This window comes from Alligator sinensis, unplaced genomic scaffold (assembly GCF_000455745.1).
Source record: "Alligator sinensis unplaced genomic scaffold, ASM45574v1 scaffold976_1, whole genome shotgun sequence".
Lineage (NCBI taxonomy): Eukaryota > Metazoa > Chordata > Crocodylia > Alligatoridae > Alligator > Alligator sinensis.
Genome location: NW_005842117.1, coordinates 58,467 through 73,755, shown reverse-complemented (window position 1 = coordinate 73,755; position 15,289 = coordinate 58,467). Strand labels below are relative to the sequence as shown.

General features: G+C 45.9%; 2 protein-coding genes across 2 annotated transcripts in view; one reads left to right on the top strand and one right to left on the bottom strand.

Annotated features, from left to right (window-relative positions):
• TSPAN19 (tetraspanin 19) overlaps nucleotides 1–7,347 on the bottom strand; it is a 35,098-nt gene extending 27,751 nt beyond the window's left edge. Inside the window, exon 1 of the mRNA XM_025205555.1 lies at nucleotides 7,284–7,347. The gene's annotated coding sequence lies outside the window, so the exon portion shown is untranslated. The remainder of the gene's footprint in view (nucleotides 1–7,283) is intronic.
• Nucleotides 7,327–15,289, top strand: part of LRRIQ1 (leucine rich repeats and IQ motif containing 1) — a gene marked incomplete at its 3' end in the record, with an annotated part of 60,384 nt that continues 52,421 nt past the window's right edge. The window contains exons 1-4 of the mRNA XM_014520455.2: nucleotides 7,327–7,347; nucleotides 8,476–8,621; nucleotides 11,379–11,490; nucleotides 13,583–13,677. Of these exons, the coding sequence (XP_014375941.2) occupies nucleotides 8,478–8,621; nucleotides 11,379–11,490; nucleotides 13,583–13,677 (351 nt within the window). The remainder of the gene's footprint in view (nucleotides 7,348–8,475; nucleotides 8,622–11,378; nucleotides 11,491–13,582; nucleotides 13,678–15,289) is intronic.

Below are 15,289 nucleotides of genomic sequence, written 5' to 3'. Positions count from 1 at the left end.
TCTCAGCAAGATCTGGATTACAGTTGCAGACAAACAAAACAATGGACCAAATCAATGGGACTAAACATACGTTTAAGGTTAAATGAGTGCGATTTTTATGTAGGTACAGAGGAAAATGTCTATTACAGGACCGCAGGATTTCTAAGAGGCGGTCCACTAATTTCTCTGTTACGCAAGAACATTCCAGCTAATGGAAGAATTAAAAGATCGAAGCTTGACAATCATTACTATTTTGTTATTGTTTTGTAATGCATTTTTCAGAAGATGTAATTTAAAAAAAGGAAGGGATAAGTGCATCAGGATTTATCTTTTTTTCAGAATTGCTCTCTATACATGGGCTTTAATGAGACTGCCATAATTAGACATATAATAAAGGAAAAGAAAAAGCAGCAGGATGATTCAGCTTCTACATTTTCAAGGAATTGTTCCTGCACATAAATCCAGAATTATGTGCTCTCCCTTGCATAAAGACAGTCAAAGTGTAGCAGAAAGCCCCTTTTCCTCTTGCCTGCAGTTGCTCTCCCCTACTTGGATATGTTTTTCCTCTTCTACCTTTTCTTCCTTCCTTCCTCATTCTTTCACTTTAAGATAAGGAATTGTGTTTTGAAATTTGTGTGTGCGCATTTTGTATCTCCCCTTGTATTTTGGTATTTTTATCTATTTGTGTGCCATGGCATTTGTAGCTTATATTTTATACTCCTCACCTTTCATCTTTCAACTGAATGTATTTAGTTTCATAAGTAAGTTATACGTTATAACAATGTTAACAAGGGCAGGAATCAAACTGTCCTTCCCTGTATCAGGCTGGCCCCTGAAAGAGCGAGTGAATCAGTGATTGAATGTGTAACATGGAAGCAGACAGCAATTAACACCTGGGAAGCTGCAGATCAGCCAAGGGAAGAACTCAATAGAAGACAATGTAACAACTGGGAAATCTCTAAACCTCACTGATCAAGGGCTAGAAGCCCTGGCCTGAGTTAATCAATGCAGGGGACCAACTTTTGGGCTGAATATCTAGATAGACCGCTGCCAGAGCCCTATTCAAAATTCATCAATGGACTCCCAAACCTGCACATACGTGTGGACGACCCCTGGGGCTGACAGATGCCGTCCAGTAGCCACTGAGGGGAGGGAAGTCCCACGAGGGTCAATGACCCCTGGATTGGGCAAACCTGAAAACTGGGGAGTCACCAAAGTCTGCCAGGGACAGATAAAAGGCAGTGAAAAGTGACCCTCAGTGGCGCCCTCTTGATCTCCAACTCGTCCAGACCTGTCCAGCCAGAAGGACCAGCCGACGACCCCCTTCTGGAAGATAACACCACGCTGAAAGAAGCCTCAACGACAGACTCCAGCGCTTGTAGGATAGGTATACCTGACTCTGTAGCTTGCTACTGTGTGTGTGTGTGTGTGTATGTGTGTGTGTGTGTGTGTGTGTGGGGACCAGCCCCAAGGTTTATGATTTAACCCATTACAGTGTTTCAATCCGCCTAATAAACTAGAATTTTAAGGATCCCGAGTTGGACATTTGTAGCCAACAAAAGTAACTGATTAATATGAGTGTCAGTTAGTTGGGTTGTCTTATTTCTCTAAATTCTTATTCTTTTCATTATGAACCTTTACTTGCTAAATGCCAGATGCTCTCTCTTGATTTTTTCAATTCTATATTATAGCACCACACACAATTTATAAACTGTGTTGGATAACTTATTTACACTTTTCTTGGAGAAGATTCTGTAACTCACAGTGGTGTATTGGATATTCACAGTGCATTGCATCTCATCAGAATGTTTTACATCTAAAATTTTTTGAAACATTGCATCTGCAGCATAATCTTAGTACAGTAAAGCAATTCTTATGGATACATAGTACCTAAACAATTTGTACATTAAATGTTTCATCACTAATACAACTTATCAGCAGAATATATTCTTTATAAAATTACCTGTCAAAAAGGTAAAAGTAGAATCCTTATCCCCTTAAAAGCATGCGCTCTAGTTGTCTCAAAAACATACGAAAATCCTTACCAGTTATGAATATTTTACTTCAAACTTTCCAGCACTTTCCTACAATGACAAATCTATTTCTTCACTATATCTGAAATACTTATTTACTAATTCTTGTGTTGTCCCTATATTATTTCCTGGTTACAGGAGAGATCTATGTACAAAAGTTTCTTCAAGTGATACATTTTGTTTACTAAATGTATTATGTAGGCTTTGTGGTCTTCAATCACCATGAACACAAGTAACACATTTTAAAAACAAACATCATGAGCCCGTTTGGCACCAAAAGAAATGTAAACTGATTTAATGTTTGCCTGAAAAGGGCACTCCTCCTAAAATTGCTGTGAATAGAATTATTACATATTATCACAAACTTGTAGCTGTGGTAGAATCGAAAGATAAATTTACATTAATATATATTGAGGTCACAAGGAATCATCTTGTCAAGTCTGACTCTGTCAGAGATTTTCACCCATTTATAACTGTATTGAGCTCACTAATTTGTGCTCAGTTGAAGCATGTTTTCCAGAGAAGCATGCAATCTTAATGAAGAAGTGAAGAACCCCCCCCACCCCCAAAAACAGAATAGATCATTTTCCTGAACAGTTTGTTCCAATGCTTAAATGATCTTCTTGTTAAAAATGTATGCCTTACCTAAATAGAATTCGTCTGGCTTTAACTTCCAGGTCTTGATTTTTGTTTTGATCTTCTCTGACAGGTAAGAGACCTTGCAACCTGATATTTACTCTGCATATGAATTTGCAAATTCTAATCAAGTCATCTTCTAAACTTCTTCTGAATAAACAAAACAGATTAAGCTCTTTAACTCTTTCACTGTAGGGTTTTTTCTCCAGCTCTCAAATAGTTTTGATGTTATTTTTTCTTTTTATCTCTAAATGTTCAATCCTCTTTTTTGGTATGTGGCCACAAGAATGACATGTGGTAGTCCAGTACTGGTTCCACTAATGACATGAACAGAGTTAAAAACTTCTGTTTATGCTACCTAAATGCTTCCCTGTTTATACCTTGTATTGTGTCTCTTTTCCGATCACACTGGGAGCTCATGCTGGGTTGGTTGTTTGCTATAACTCATAAGCCCTTTTCAGAGTAATTGCTTTTCACAATAGGGTCCTTGTATTCTCTGGATTTTCAAAGATTTTTAGAATGTAAAAATGGATGGTCTAGAAGACAGAATCATGGACTCCAGAACCTACTGTATGTTAATGCAATTTTTTTTCAAGCCAGATCTCCCGCTGGCATAAATTAGCTATAGTTCATTTGGAACCAATGGGTGCCTGTACACGAGCCAGGAGGCTGCTCTGACACACTATAATTAAAGTGCACTGGAGCAGATTCATTTAACTAAAGTCTTGTTTGATGAGCTTTGGATAAAGCGCCCCTGCCACCATTTGAAGCATGGAGATGCTGATACACGAGGCACTGCAGGTGCTTTAATTAGAGACTTATGGAACTGCTCTAGTTAAAGCCCTCCCCCCCACCCCTCCCAACAGAGCACTTGTAAAAATGCCCAATGGGATTAGTATAATTGAAAAATAGGCCTGGAAATAGTCTCAGATGTCATTTAGTATATCGAACTCAGTGGTACTCAACCTTTTGGGTCCATGGGCCACATGACTGGGGCAGGACCTGAACTGAATTGAGCCCTTAATACCAAAAGGTAGCCTTGGGGCCCAGCACTGCCCCCTCCTGCCCCAGTGGACCAGGAGTCCTGGCACCGCCCCTCCCACTGGCATTGCATCTCAGGGTCTCAGAACCACCCCCCACCCCCCCAGGATTGGGCCCACTACTTCCCTTATGTGGCGGGTGCTTTACTTTAAACTCAGTGTGCCTTTATGCTGAGTCTAGCATGTGCCCAGAATAGGCATTACTTTAGTTGGACCTGTCTTGCCCCACCATCTGCCCCAAAGTGCATATGCAGCTGCTGCCAGCAACTAGCAGGATTGAACCTCCAACCCTGGTGCAGCCGCTTGCAGATTTGTACCTGCCTGCTGTGAGCAGCCCAGGCTCTGGGCAGGCCCCTGCCACCCGTACCAGGCAGCCATGAGCTTGCAAGTGGCTGCACCTGGGTCTGGAGCCCTAGCCCTGCTTGTTGCTGCTGGTGGCTGCAAATGCACCTCCAGGAACACAGCGGGGAAGGGGCCAGGGCATGGAGGCTGGGGGGTAGGGCAGCCCCCCCATGTAGTGACCACACACACAGGGGCAGAGCAGACCCTGCTGGGACCCCTCTGGTGGCCATAGGGAAAAGGGACATGGCCGAGGTCTGTGCTACCCTGCAGCAGTGGCCTGGCTCCCGGCTCAGCACAGTGGGAACAAGAGCAGGGGCAGAGGCAGGGGCTGGCAGTGCGGTTCGGCTTGGGCATGGGAGGTGGAGCCCCCTGGGACTGCCTAGTGCAGCGACCCCTCCAGCATCACCCCCTCCCGCAAGCACCTTCTCCCGGCACCACATAGGGTGACCACCTTTTCAAAATGGAAAGGTGTGACACATGCCCGCCTCTCCCCTCTACTAGAGGCATGGTTGGAGTGGGGGTGGATGAAAGCTGCCTGCTGTGGGCTTTGGGGCTCCCCGCCCTGCTGCCATTTCTGCAGGAGCCTTGTGCCAGCCGCTCACCCCCTCCCAACCTGGTAGCAGCAGAGGGTCACAACTCCACACCACTTCCCCTGCTGCTGCCGGGTGTACAGGGGGCAACTCGCCATGGTGGCATGGCCAGCACAAGGCTCCCAAGGAAAGGCAGCATGGTGTGGAGCCCTGAGCCTGCAGCGGACAGCCTTCATTCACCCCTGCCCCATGCACAAATTTGGGGGGAACATGCCCACCCATGTTACCTTGAAACTGTGCACAGCAGCAGTGAGCTGGATCCCTCCCCCCGGACAAGCTGACTGTGGCTTCATCCTGCTCCCACACCAGGCTCAATGCACCACCCTGGCCAGGCAGCGCCCACAACCCCAGCCCTGCTGCATTCCCTTCCTCACTGTGGGGTTCTCAGTCTGTACCCCCTGCCCTTCCTATGCCCTCTCCTCTCCCCGCCAATAGGGGAGCTTCATGATAGGGAGTTGCTCTCCAGGCTGCCTGGCTATATTCCCAACCACAAACATGTGTGTGGGCAGGCACATGCAAATAGAACCCCCTGCATCCCAGTCCTGGCAGTACCTTGCAACCTGGAATGCTGCCAGTCTGCAAGGAGAGACCTGCAGTTCAGGGAATGGAAAACCCAGATTCCTGCAAAACACTGTGAATCCAGGACAAATGCTGTCCCACGGCTCGGGACCAGGACCTGAGGTTCACATTCCAGGACTGTCACACCCAATTAGGAACGGGTGGTCACCCTAGCACCACAGCCAGGCCAAGGTCTGCTCTACCTTGTCCACAAGAGACATGGATGGAGACAGCTGGGGCCAGAGCCACCTGGCCAGAGCCCTTCTGCACAGGGCTGCTGTGCTCATGCAACTTGCCCTGCCCTTTGCAGCTGGGCCTGACTGGATAGGGACAGGGATGTTTCCCCCTTGCTTCCCTGCTCTGCTTCCCCTCCTGCCCCTGTGGGGATGTCAGGCTTTGTAACAGGCAGCCCCTGGCAGTGGAGTGCAGCCCTGGCTCCTTCCCCATGATGGTCCCAGAGCTGTGCACAGCAACGAGCTGACTGGGACTCTGGACCCTGGTGCAACCGCTTCCAGGTTTGCAGTTGCCTGTCACATCTAGCTGGGCTCTGGGCACCTGCTGCCTTTCACAGAGCCTGGGCTGTCTGCAGCAAGGCTTGCAGCCTACTTGCTGCAAGCAGCCCAGACTCTGTGGCCAGCAGCTGCCCAGAGCCCAGCTGGATATGACGTGCCAGGCAAAATAGCCTCGACTAACATGCTCTGGCGCACATGCTGGGGGTTGCTGACCCCTGAATTGATAGCGGATAGAACTGGGTTTGAGAAAAGTGCTGCTGAAGCACTGAATATATACAGATGCTGGGGAGCTGGGTTGAAGTATTGTGCTTCCGGTAAAGCATGTTCCCCCTCCCCCTCCCCTCATATCTGTCAGCAGTTTGAACAACCTAATTAGAAAATGTGCTTGTGTCGGGTTGTAGGTTTGCTTAAAGCTAGTCAGGTCAGTCTGTGGGCAAGAAGACATTGCTAGTGTAGGTTGTGATTTTGTGTCCCCATCTATAATATTGGGCGCAGGTCAGAAGTGGGCCTTTAAAATCCAACCCACGCAGGTCTCTACCTGGAATTCACTCTGGAATAAGAGTTGCTTTGTAAACACCTCAGGCTTCAGACAGTAGTGCAGCTCCCAGGTGTAACTCTAAACGATTTTTGCCAAGCGTTCCAAGTTTTACCCGGACCAGACAGAAGTTCACTGCTGGCTCCAGGGGGAGGGAAATCTAGCTGGGGCGGGGAGCCTGCAGCCAGGTTCCCATAGTAAGGGCTCGCTGCCAGTGCTCCCTGTTTTTAGAATGGGATGGGGAAAAGGCAGCAGCTGGAGCTCATTCTTGGGGCTCCCCAGCTGATGCTGAAGTTTGGGGTGGGTGAATTGAAGCCTGTCATCTCAGGGGGCTGCAATATACCTGCCCCACCCTCCAGGGGGGGCTGAAAACCCCTCAGACTGAACTCCTTCTGCTCCCTTTCCCCACTCCTACTCTGAAGACAGCCATAGGCTGGGAGCTCAGCAGACGCAAGTTACAAAAGACGCTACATTTTATAGCATCTTTATCCGATACCTCCTCATGCAAAGAGGGGTCCAATTTTCACCCAATCGGCCATTTTTAAAGCTTTCTGCAGCTGTGCACTTGTGTTTGGTCACAGCTATAAACTGCTTTCTGTGGCCAGCTCAGGCAAAAACTGTCACTCCTGTGCGCACCCTCAGGTGTTTTCAACCAACGACAACACCTGTTGGGGGGGGGGGGGGTGGTGTTCACAATTTGAGTGAAGTACCCCGCACCTCAAGTCAGACTAGTGTACAACAGCCCTCCAAGTAACAGAGGAAAAAAAGCTTCAGGAATGGGATTCAGCCCCTGGCACTTGTAAACAATTTTTACAACTCCATCCCACTGCTTTATAGCTTAGCTGAAGGGTCTGGCATCTTCCCTCCTGAGAAGATGCCAGGGGTTGGCAAGGCTTCATTTGCTGCTCAACAAGCAAAATCACCCAGGCAAATGCCTTTTAAGCTGGCTGGGAGGGCTGGGGAGAGGAGCCCTCTACTTGCTATCCCCCCGTTTGAAACGCTTATGAGAAACGCTCACTAGTTTTGTCCTTCCTGGCTGGCCATAGCACAGAGCTCACCTAGCCGCCTGCGCCCGTTGCCATGGTTACACTTCCTGTTTGAGACGCAGGGAGCTGCGCTCCGGTAGGGCTCTGAGCCGGCACCGCCAAGCGCGCGAGCGACGGGGTCAGGGAGGTCGCGGGGAGTCTCCAGACGGGCCGGGGCTCGGCTCGGACCTCACAGCAGCCGCCGGAGGAGACGGGCTCCGTCCGCGCTGCGAGAGTTGCTCGGCGACACTCTTAGCGGCGGGAGAACTACGGCTCCCGGCATGCCACGCGCCGCGCCAGCAAGCTCCGCCCTGAGAGGGACCTTGGGCCTCCTGCTACAAGCGCGGGGCGGGGGCGGGGAGAGCCAATAGCAGCGGGGACGGTGACGTGACGTTTGGTGACGGTGACGCTTCAGGTCTTCGCAGTAGTAGTTCCCCCGCGCATGCGCAGATCGTGCTGTGCCTTTGGCGCCAGGAGGTTTTTAGCGATGTCACTTTCCGGAATGCCTCGTGGCGTTCTCCGGGTTTGTCTCTGCAGCCCGGCGCGACGGACAGTTAGGCCCGGTTCACCGTATTTGCCCAACAGTTGGGGCCGGTTTTACCGTATTGACCCGAGGGCAAGACGTCTTGGAATTTAAGACGATCTCCCCTGCCATGAGACTGTGCACATGGAAAACTGCGTCTGCTATAATTTTTCATGGGTAGAGCAGAGAGGCCTCCTAAATCCTGGGGAAAACTGTGGCAAGGGTTGAGCAGTGGCAGGGCTGGGGTGAGGTGGCCTCACCCTTGCCCCTCTCCCCTGTCCAGCCCTGTGCCTCTCTTCCCCCTGCCATCACCTGTCCACCCCCCTTGGCCCCAGGGTCTGCCCTTTGCTCTCTGGCCCCATGCTGCCTGCCCCTGCCAGCCACTTGCTTGCTGTGGGCCTGCTTACCCTAGGTGGTGGCCATTGGTCCTGTGTAACACGACTGTCCCGATTTAAAACCCTTTATCCCCTGTCTATTTCAGAATGAGGACTGGACTGCAAAAAGTCCTGATTTTCAGTTCATTGGTGGAAATACCTATCAATCACTTGTCCTTGGCATTCTATTGGTTGTGCCTAGCAGGAGGGCAGTGCCCAGCCAAGACTAGCAGGGCTCCCAACCAGGGACAGAGTCAGTTCCAGGAGTAAGTTCTTTATAATAATAAATATTTTTTACTTTTTCATATTATCATTTTATTATGGGCAGAGATGGAGGAGGAGGAGGAGGAGGAAGAGGATGCAAGAATTGCAAAAGAAATAGAAATTGAGTTGAGCAGAATTAATGTTTCCTCCCTTGAAGCAGATGATTCTGACACGGATTTATCATCAGAAGCCTCTAGTGTTGGTGAGCAAGTAAGTATAGAATAGAAATAGGGTGGCTAAAAGTACCATAACTTATGCCTGGCAAACTTGTGTGTTTTGCTGAGCCCTCTTCATGGAATGCTTGGGATCACAGAACAAACATTGGAAAGTCTGGTTGATGAATGAGCTATTTCCTAACACTTATACCCTGGAGAAAAACTTCCTTAAAATGTATCCTACTCCTATTAACTTAGCTGTATGAAAACATAAACTGAAGTGATGGAGAACCCATGAAAAAAAGTTTATTTTAAAGAAATAACTACTCTGAGCTGTGCAGGCAAATGTTTTAAAAGGAATGTGCTTAAGCAAAATGATACGTTTTAAGAGAGAAAGAGATGCACTTAGAGGGGGTTGAGGATATTCTCTTGAAGTCCTAGAGTGCGTTCAGATGTACGTGGACACTTGATTAACCAGGGACAAGTAGCGGCGGAGCACCTTGCACTGCCACTACTTGTCCTGGGAAATGCCCGTACCATTGTGCACTTTGTTGCACGGCAAGTTGCCCTGGGTGGAGTAGGGGAGGCTGGGGCCAGCACTGGACTGGACCCAGCAGCTTTACTTAGGGTCCTGGGGGCCTCCCGGGGCTGCAGGCAGGGCGATTCTGCCGTGCGGAGCCTGGGTGGCAGCGGAGCACAGCTCTGGGCGGCCCGGCTCCACTTTTCAGCTGCTCCGGGTTTTTTCTTCTGTGGTTTTTTTTTTTTTACCCCTGGATATCAAAAAAAAAAAAAGTGGCAGGAAAAAAACACAGCATTGCGCATGCTTAGGCAGTGTGCCCTTTCAGCACGGAGAGCACCGGAATGTGTGGCATGCACAACCGCACTCATCTGGACGCTCATACAGTCCAAATCTAGTGTTGGTAACAGTCTTAAAACTGACTTGCTCCCCTCCTTTCCAAGGCTTTTCTAATAGTTGGGGGTGCTTTTAGATGAGCAAAGCTAGTGGATTTCAGGACTGGTAATACTACAACACTGATAATTCTATGTATTTAAGGAGCATTGGTTAGGAATCTGTCAGTACTGTTCAGATTTCTCAGATGACACTAAGATGTGGGGTGAAGTGGGCACGCTAGAAGGGAGGAATAGGCTGCAATCAGACCTGGACAGGTTATAGGTGTGGGCGGATGAGAACAGGATGGATTTCAACACTGACAAATGCAAGGTACTGTACCTGGGGGTGGGAAGAATCAGCAGCATACCTACAGGCCGGGGAACTCCCTTCTCATCATTGCAGAGACAGAAAAGGATCTTGGAGTCATTACTGATGCCAAAATGAACATGGGCCGACAGTGTGGGGACGTGGTCAGGAAGGCCAACTGTACCTTGTCATGCATCCACAGATAGATCTCAGGCAGGTCCAAGGAGGTGATCCTCCCCCTCTATGCGACACTGGTCAGGCTGCAGTTAGAGTACTGCGTCCAGTTCTGGGCACTACACTTCAGGAGGGATGTGGACAACATGGAGGGGGTCCAGAGGAGGGCCACTCATGATCAGGGGTCAGCAGGGCAGGCCCTATGAGGAGAGGCTAAGGGACCTGAACCTGTTCATCCTCCACAAGAGAAGGCTGAGGTGGGATCTAGTGGCCATTTACAAACTAGTCAGAGGGGACCAGCAGGCATTGGGGGAGTCCCTGTTCCCCGAGCACTACCAGGAGTGACAAGAAATAATGGTCACAAGCTGGCAGAGGGTAGATTCAGGCTAGGTATCAGGAGGTGCTACTTCAGTCAGGCGGGTAGGATCTGGAACCAACTTCCAAGAGATGTGGTGCTGGCTCCCACCCTGGGGGTCTTTAAAAGGAGACTGGATGAACACCTTGCTGGGGTTGTTTGACCCCAGCATTCTTTCCTGCCCATTACAGGGGGTTGGACTTGATGATCTGCTCAGGTTCCTTCCAACCCTACCAACCATGACTATGAGTACTGTCCTATTAGCAGCTCTGAAACTGGCCAGTGCTTGTCATTTTCAAGGCTTCTGATAGTAACACTTTGAAATTGCCTCATCTTCACTGTTTCTGGTTAAGTTCAATGAAACACAGTTTGCTAGAAGTAGATAATTACAGTTATTCTGCAGTTAAGAGTATGACTAGTATGAAAGATACTAGTTTATGCAGGTAACCAACATACACATAACCAGTGTTTGTTAAAATGTAAACAATAGGCAACAAATTGGGACTTGCATTGTGTTGATGAATGTGCATATGCAGTATTCAAGTAAGTGCTTACATTTTCAAAGCAGCACTGCAGATGTTTGAATGGGCAAAAGTTACAATGCCAATCTAATGCAAATTAAACCACATATAGTAGAAACTTTCTTTATATTGTATTCTAGTGAATCTAAAATATCTTTGTCTTTCAAAGAATTCAGTGTCTCTGTAACAGTAATGCCATGAGTCTCATATTTACTACCTCCGTATTTAGTAATTTTTCCTAACTCCTTTAATTCAGCATGGATCAATAATAAATTGTTACTTTAAAAGATGCTACTGGACATTCATAGTCATTGACTGTCTGTGAAGTCTATATGCCTGTCAAGTGCTGACTGAAAAAATACTGTAGGCCAAAACAGGTTGTGGGAAGAAATTAACAAAAACTAAAAAATCCATTCCTTATCTGTTGGTAGGAACGGCTGTTAAAATCTGCATTTTAATGTGTGGAGTGGAAGAACATTTGAATTTTAATTCCTGAATATTAAGAATGTATAGTGCTGACAGACAGATGAATATGTAGCTTGCTTCAAATTGTTTGTATTTTAGGTTTCAGATGAATTACCAGAATCAGTTCTCTACTGTTTAAATGTTATAAAGAGAAGTCGTCAAAATTCTGAAAAGCTTATATTTCAAGACTTGGAAGATGAAGAAGCTACAAGTAAGCAGTGACTTGGAATTGTATATGTGTGGTGCCAGGCTGTTAAACCCAATTATGTTTTTTGTTTCTTTTTTTGTTTTCAACATACATATTTACCACTTGTAATCTCACAGGACCTGATTACACAGTGAAAAAAAAAAGCTATGGCAGGGGTAGTCAGCCTTTTCTGGCTGCAAGCTGGAATGACAAACCCTGGGTTGGAGGCAGGTGGGCAATCACTAGGACCTTGCTGCTGCTGCTGCTTGTCTTCCTAGTGGCATGGGAGAGCACCTGCAGCTGACAGCCCCTTGCTGCTGAAGCTCCATGTTTTGGGCCTGATCCAAAGGCTGTGAGAGCCAGACTTGGCTTGCAGGCTATAGTTTCATAGTTTGATAGTGCTTAGAGTTGGAAGGGACCTAAACAGATCATCAGGTCCGACCCTCTGCCCCAGGCAGGAACAAGTGCGGGGTCATAACACCCCAGCCAAATATCTGTCCAGCCTCCTCTTGAAGACCCCCAAGGAAGGAGAGAGCACCACCTCCCTTGGGAGTCCATTCCAGAGCCTGGCAGCCCTAACTCTAAAATAAAAAGGGGTTGTCTGGGATTTGAACCCAGGACCTCTCACACCCAAAACAAGAATCATACCTCTAGACAAACAAGCCATACTATATATTAGCAGTTCCTAATCTTGGGTGTGCTTTTGCACTTGATCAGTGTTGTTGAAGTCTGTGGAGTCGTCTACATGTGTGCTTTACTGTGGAGGTGACTAATTATCTCCACAATAAATGTCACCGTCTACATGTGCATCATTAGGCCACAGTAGAGTAATTACCTCTGGTGTAGGATGGTACTGCCTGACACAAGTACTATCCTGCCATGGAGTTATTTAGTGTGCCACAATCCACATGTAGACGCTGACTGGGGCTGGCTAGGTCACAAGGGTACAGTGCGGGGCTGCCTGCTGGCTAGCCCCACACTGTAGGATCCTTGTGGCCCAGTCAGCCCCTCTGCATTATGTTGAGCTAGGGTGGAACAACTCTGGACTGGAAGGCTGACCCCTTGGGTCCCTTGCCAGCCAGGGCTGCACCACTCTGGCTCAGTGTGCTGAGTCTTGGATGCACTTGTAAATGCTGTGCCTGAGAGCAATAAACTCTGGTGCAAACTCTGGCATCCTAATTTCACATGTGGCAATCCCAGTGTATATACAGTGTATACACATGTGTATATCCCAGTGAGATATACAGTAGATCCAAGGGCCTTTGCACCTGTCATGCTCTTTCTGTGAAAGAAAGTTCTTGGCCATCTTGAGACATACATTTTTTAGGATTAAGCATGTGGAAGATAAAATCTTTAAGCACAAAAATGACTGCAATCGTTGTGTAGAAGTACCTGAGCTACTTCAAACTGACAAGCTTAGAACATAATAACACCTGAAAGGCGTAACCATATAAAAACTTACTGTGAGCTAATGGAAGGTAGGAGGGGACAGTCTTCAGTTTCATTTACCATGAAGAAAGAGCGTACACAGAGGCAGATTCTTCAGAGTTACAGACGCACAGTATCTCCTTTTAAATTTTTTGTGTACCGATGGCCTTTGTCCTTAAATAACCCTAGATTGTTGAGACTCTTGATTATTTATTCATCTGGGTACTAAGGACAAGTTTTTTTCTGCCCATTGAGTGAAGAGAATTTTAAATATAATTTATATAAACATTTACTTATTTGTGCTGTTGCTTAGGAAAGCTTCAGTTTCTCATAGATTTGATTCTATATAAGTTATCATACTAAAATATAACATATTTTTAGTGTTAAGATATATGTTCATTGTGGACTGTTGCCATAGATTTATTGTACTTCAATATTTATTTATTTGAATTTTATGGAACTAGCTTTTTTAGCTTTAACAGTTCCATTACTGAGTGCCTGCACTACTACTCAAAAAAAAAAAAGAGATCTTCACTGAGGTAAATAATCTTTCTTTCTTTAAAAAAAAAGAAAGAAAAACATTCTTAGGTATTTAGGGAGTGAGAATGGGAAACTAACATTCAGAAGTATTAGGGTACTCGGAAGTAATTTCCAGCTGTTTTGAATGATATTTTTTTTTCCTCTTCAGGTGATCTCTATGGAGCAGCTTCTAATTGTGCTGCAGATTACTTGGCTGAGTTGGCTTCTGAGCATAATGAAGATCCAGAAGCATTAAAAATAAAGGTAATCTCTAATTGAAACAATCTTTACAGTAAAGGAGACCTCACCCTAATGTAGATCACCAGTTGCTTATAAGGGTCTCAGTCCTGCAAAGATTTACATACATGTATAATTTTACGTGGTATGAATTGTCATCATTACCCATGCTGCATAAAGTTAAGTATGTGTATGTTTTGTTTTCACAAGATTTAGTACCTGGTTGTAAGTCAGTGGGCACATCTAAATATGCTCTTTAATGCACAGTAGCCTATTCTATTGCCCATTAAGCGTCACTTTAAAAATGTGCGCTTTTGGTACTGTGCATTAGGGCAGGCTAATGTGCATTTATTTAGTACCTCACATTGGAGGTACTAAATTTAATGCACATTAGGGAAAGCATATTCATCCATGTATAGATGCACCCAGTGGGATTTAGTTTGTAGATTATGAAGTTCTAAAATTTGGAATAAATGGTGGAATTGATGTTTAGTCTGGAGGCAGAATGTCATTTCAATAGTAGTATGATATTTTTATGTGATAGACAAGGGCTTTTGGTGGTATCTTTAATTCTTTGTTGGGAGAGATATTAGATGAGATTTTGGGCACACAGTGCCATTCTTCACGTCTGGGAAAGAAGCAGGTACAACCTAAGCGAAATAAACAGAAACCACTGGGCATTTTTACATGTACAAGTGCTGCAGCACCAGCTTTAAAAAGTGCCTGGCGCTGTGATGCTTGCAGTTGTATAAGCGGCAAAATGCGCATCACTGCTGAGAGAATGCCAGCGGCGCACTTTTGAATTAAAACACTTCAGAGGTGCTTTAGTTCAGAAGCGCACTGCCGCCATTTTCTGCGTGCCCCTTATACAACTGCACGCGGCGCAGTTCACATCGGCTGGCACGCGGAGCAGACTTGATTGATCAAGTTTGCTCCAAAGTGGCTGATATACAGCGTGTTATGGGACAAAAAGGTATCTCTATAAATGCCCATTGTTTTTTCGGTTAACTCCATTTGTAAATAAATGCATTTACTTAAAAGGAGTTGGGTGATCCTGCTGTAAAATAGGAGCAAAGAGAAGCTATTAGAAGTAGCTTTGAAGCAAAAGATGTGCAGTTTGATTGTACCTGCTTCTTTCTGATCCTGAATAAAGGCACCCTGAACCCAAAAACCTGTTTAACTTCTCACCCAACTATACAATTGGTCTAGTAAAATGTATTACCAAAAAATTCTTGCATCTTTTGTATTTCCTGGACGTTGCAGCTACAATACCATCCCATTGTAATATTTTTATAGCATTCATCTTTAATCTTATCCTTCTGCAGATTCCTTTTAGTTATTATGATTGGAATTCAGTAATATATTCACTTACTAAAAAGATTCTGTTATCTCATGGAAACATGTTAAAAGAATTATATCTGCAATTTGTTAAAGGAGACTCTGGGAGTTGAAGGCGTGAATTGAAATTTAGTGGGATTTGGGTGCCTAATTTTTTTCCATGGCTTGGAAAACCATAATCTGCATTTAAAAACACTTCCATTTTATGTATTATCTATTTGAAATCATCTTTTTTTTACTACTGAGTATTTTATAGTAACATGATTTCTAATCCTTAAGATCACTTTCTTTTGGCATTCCT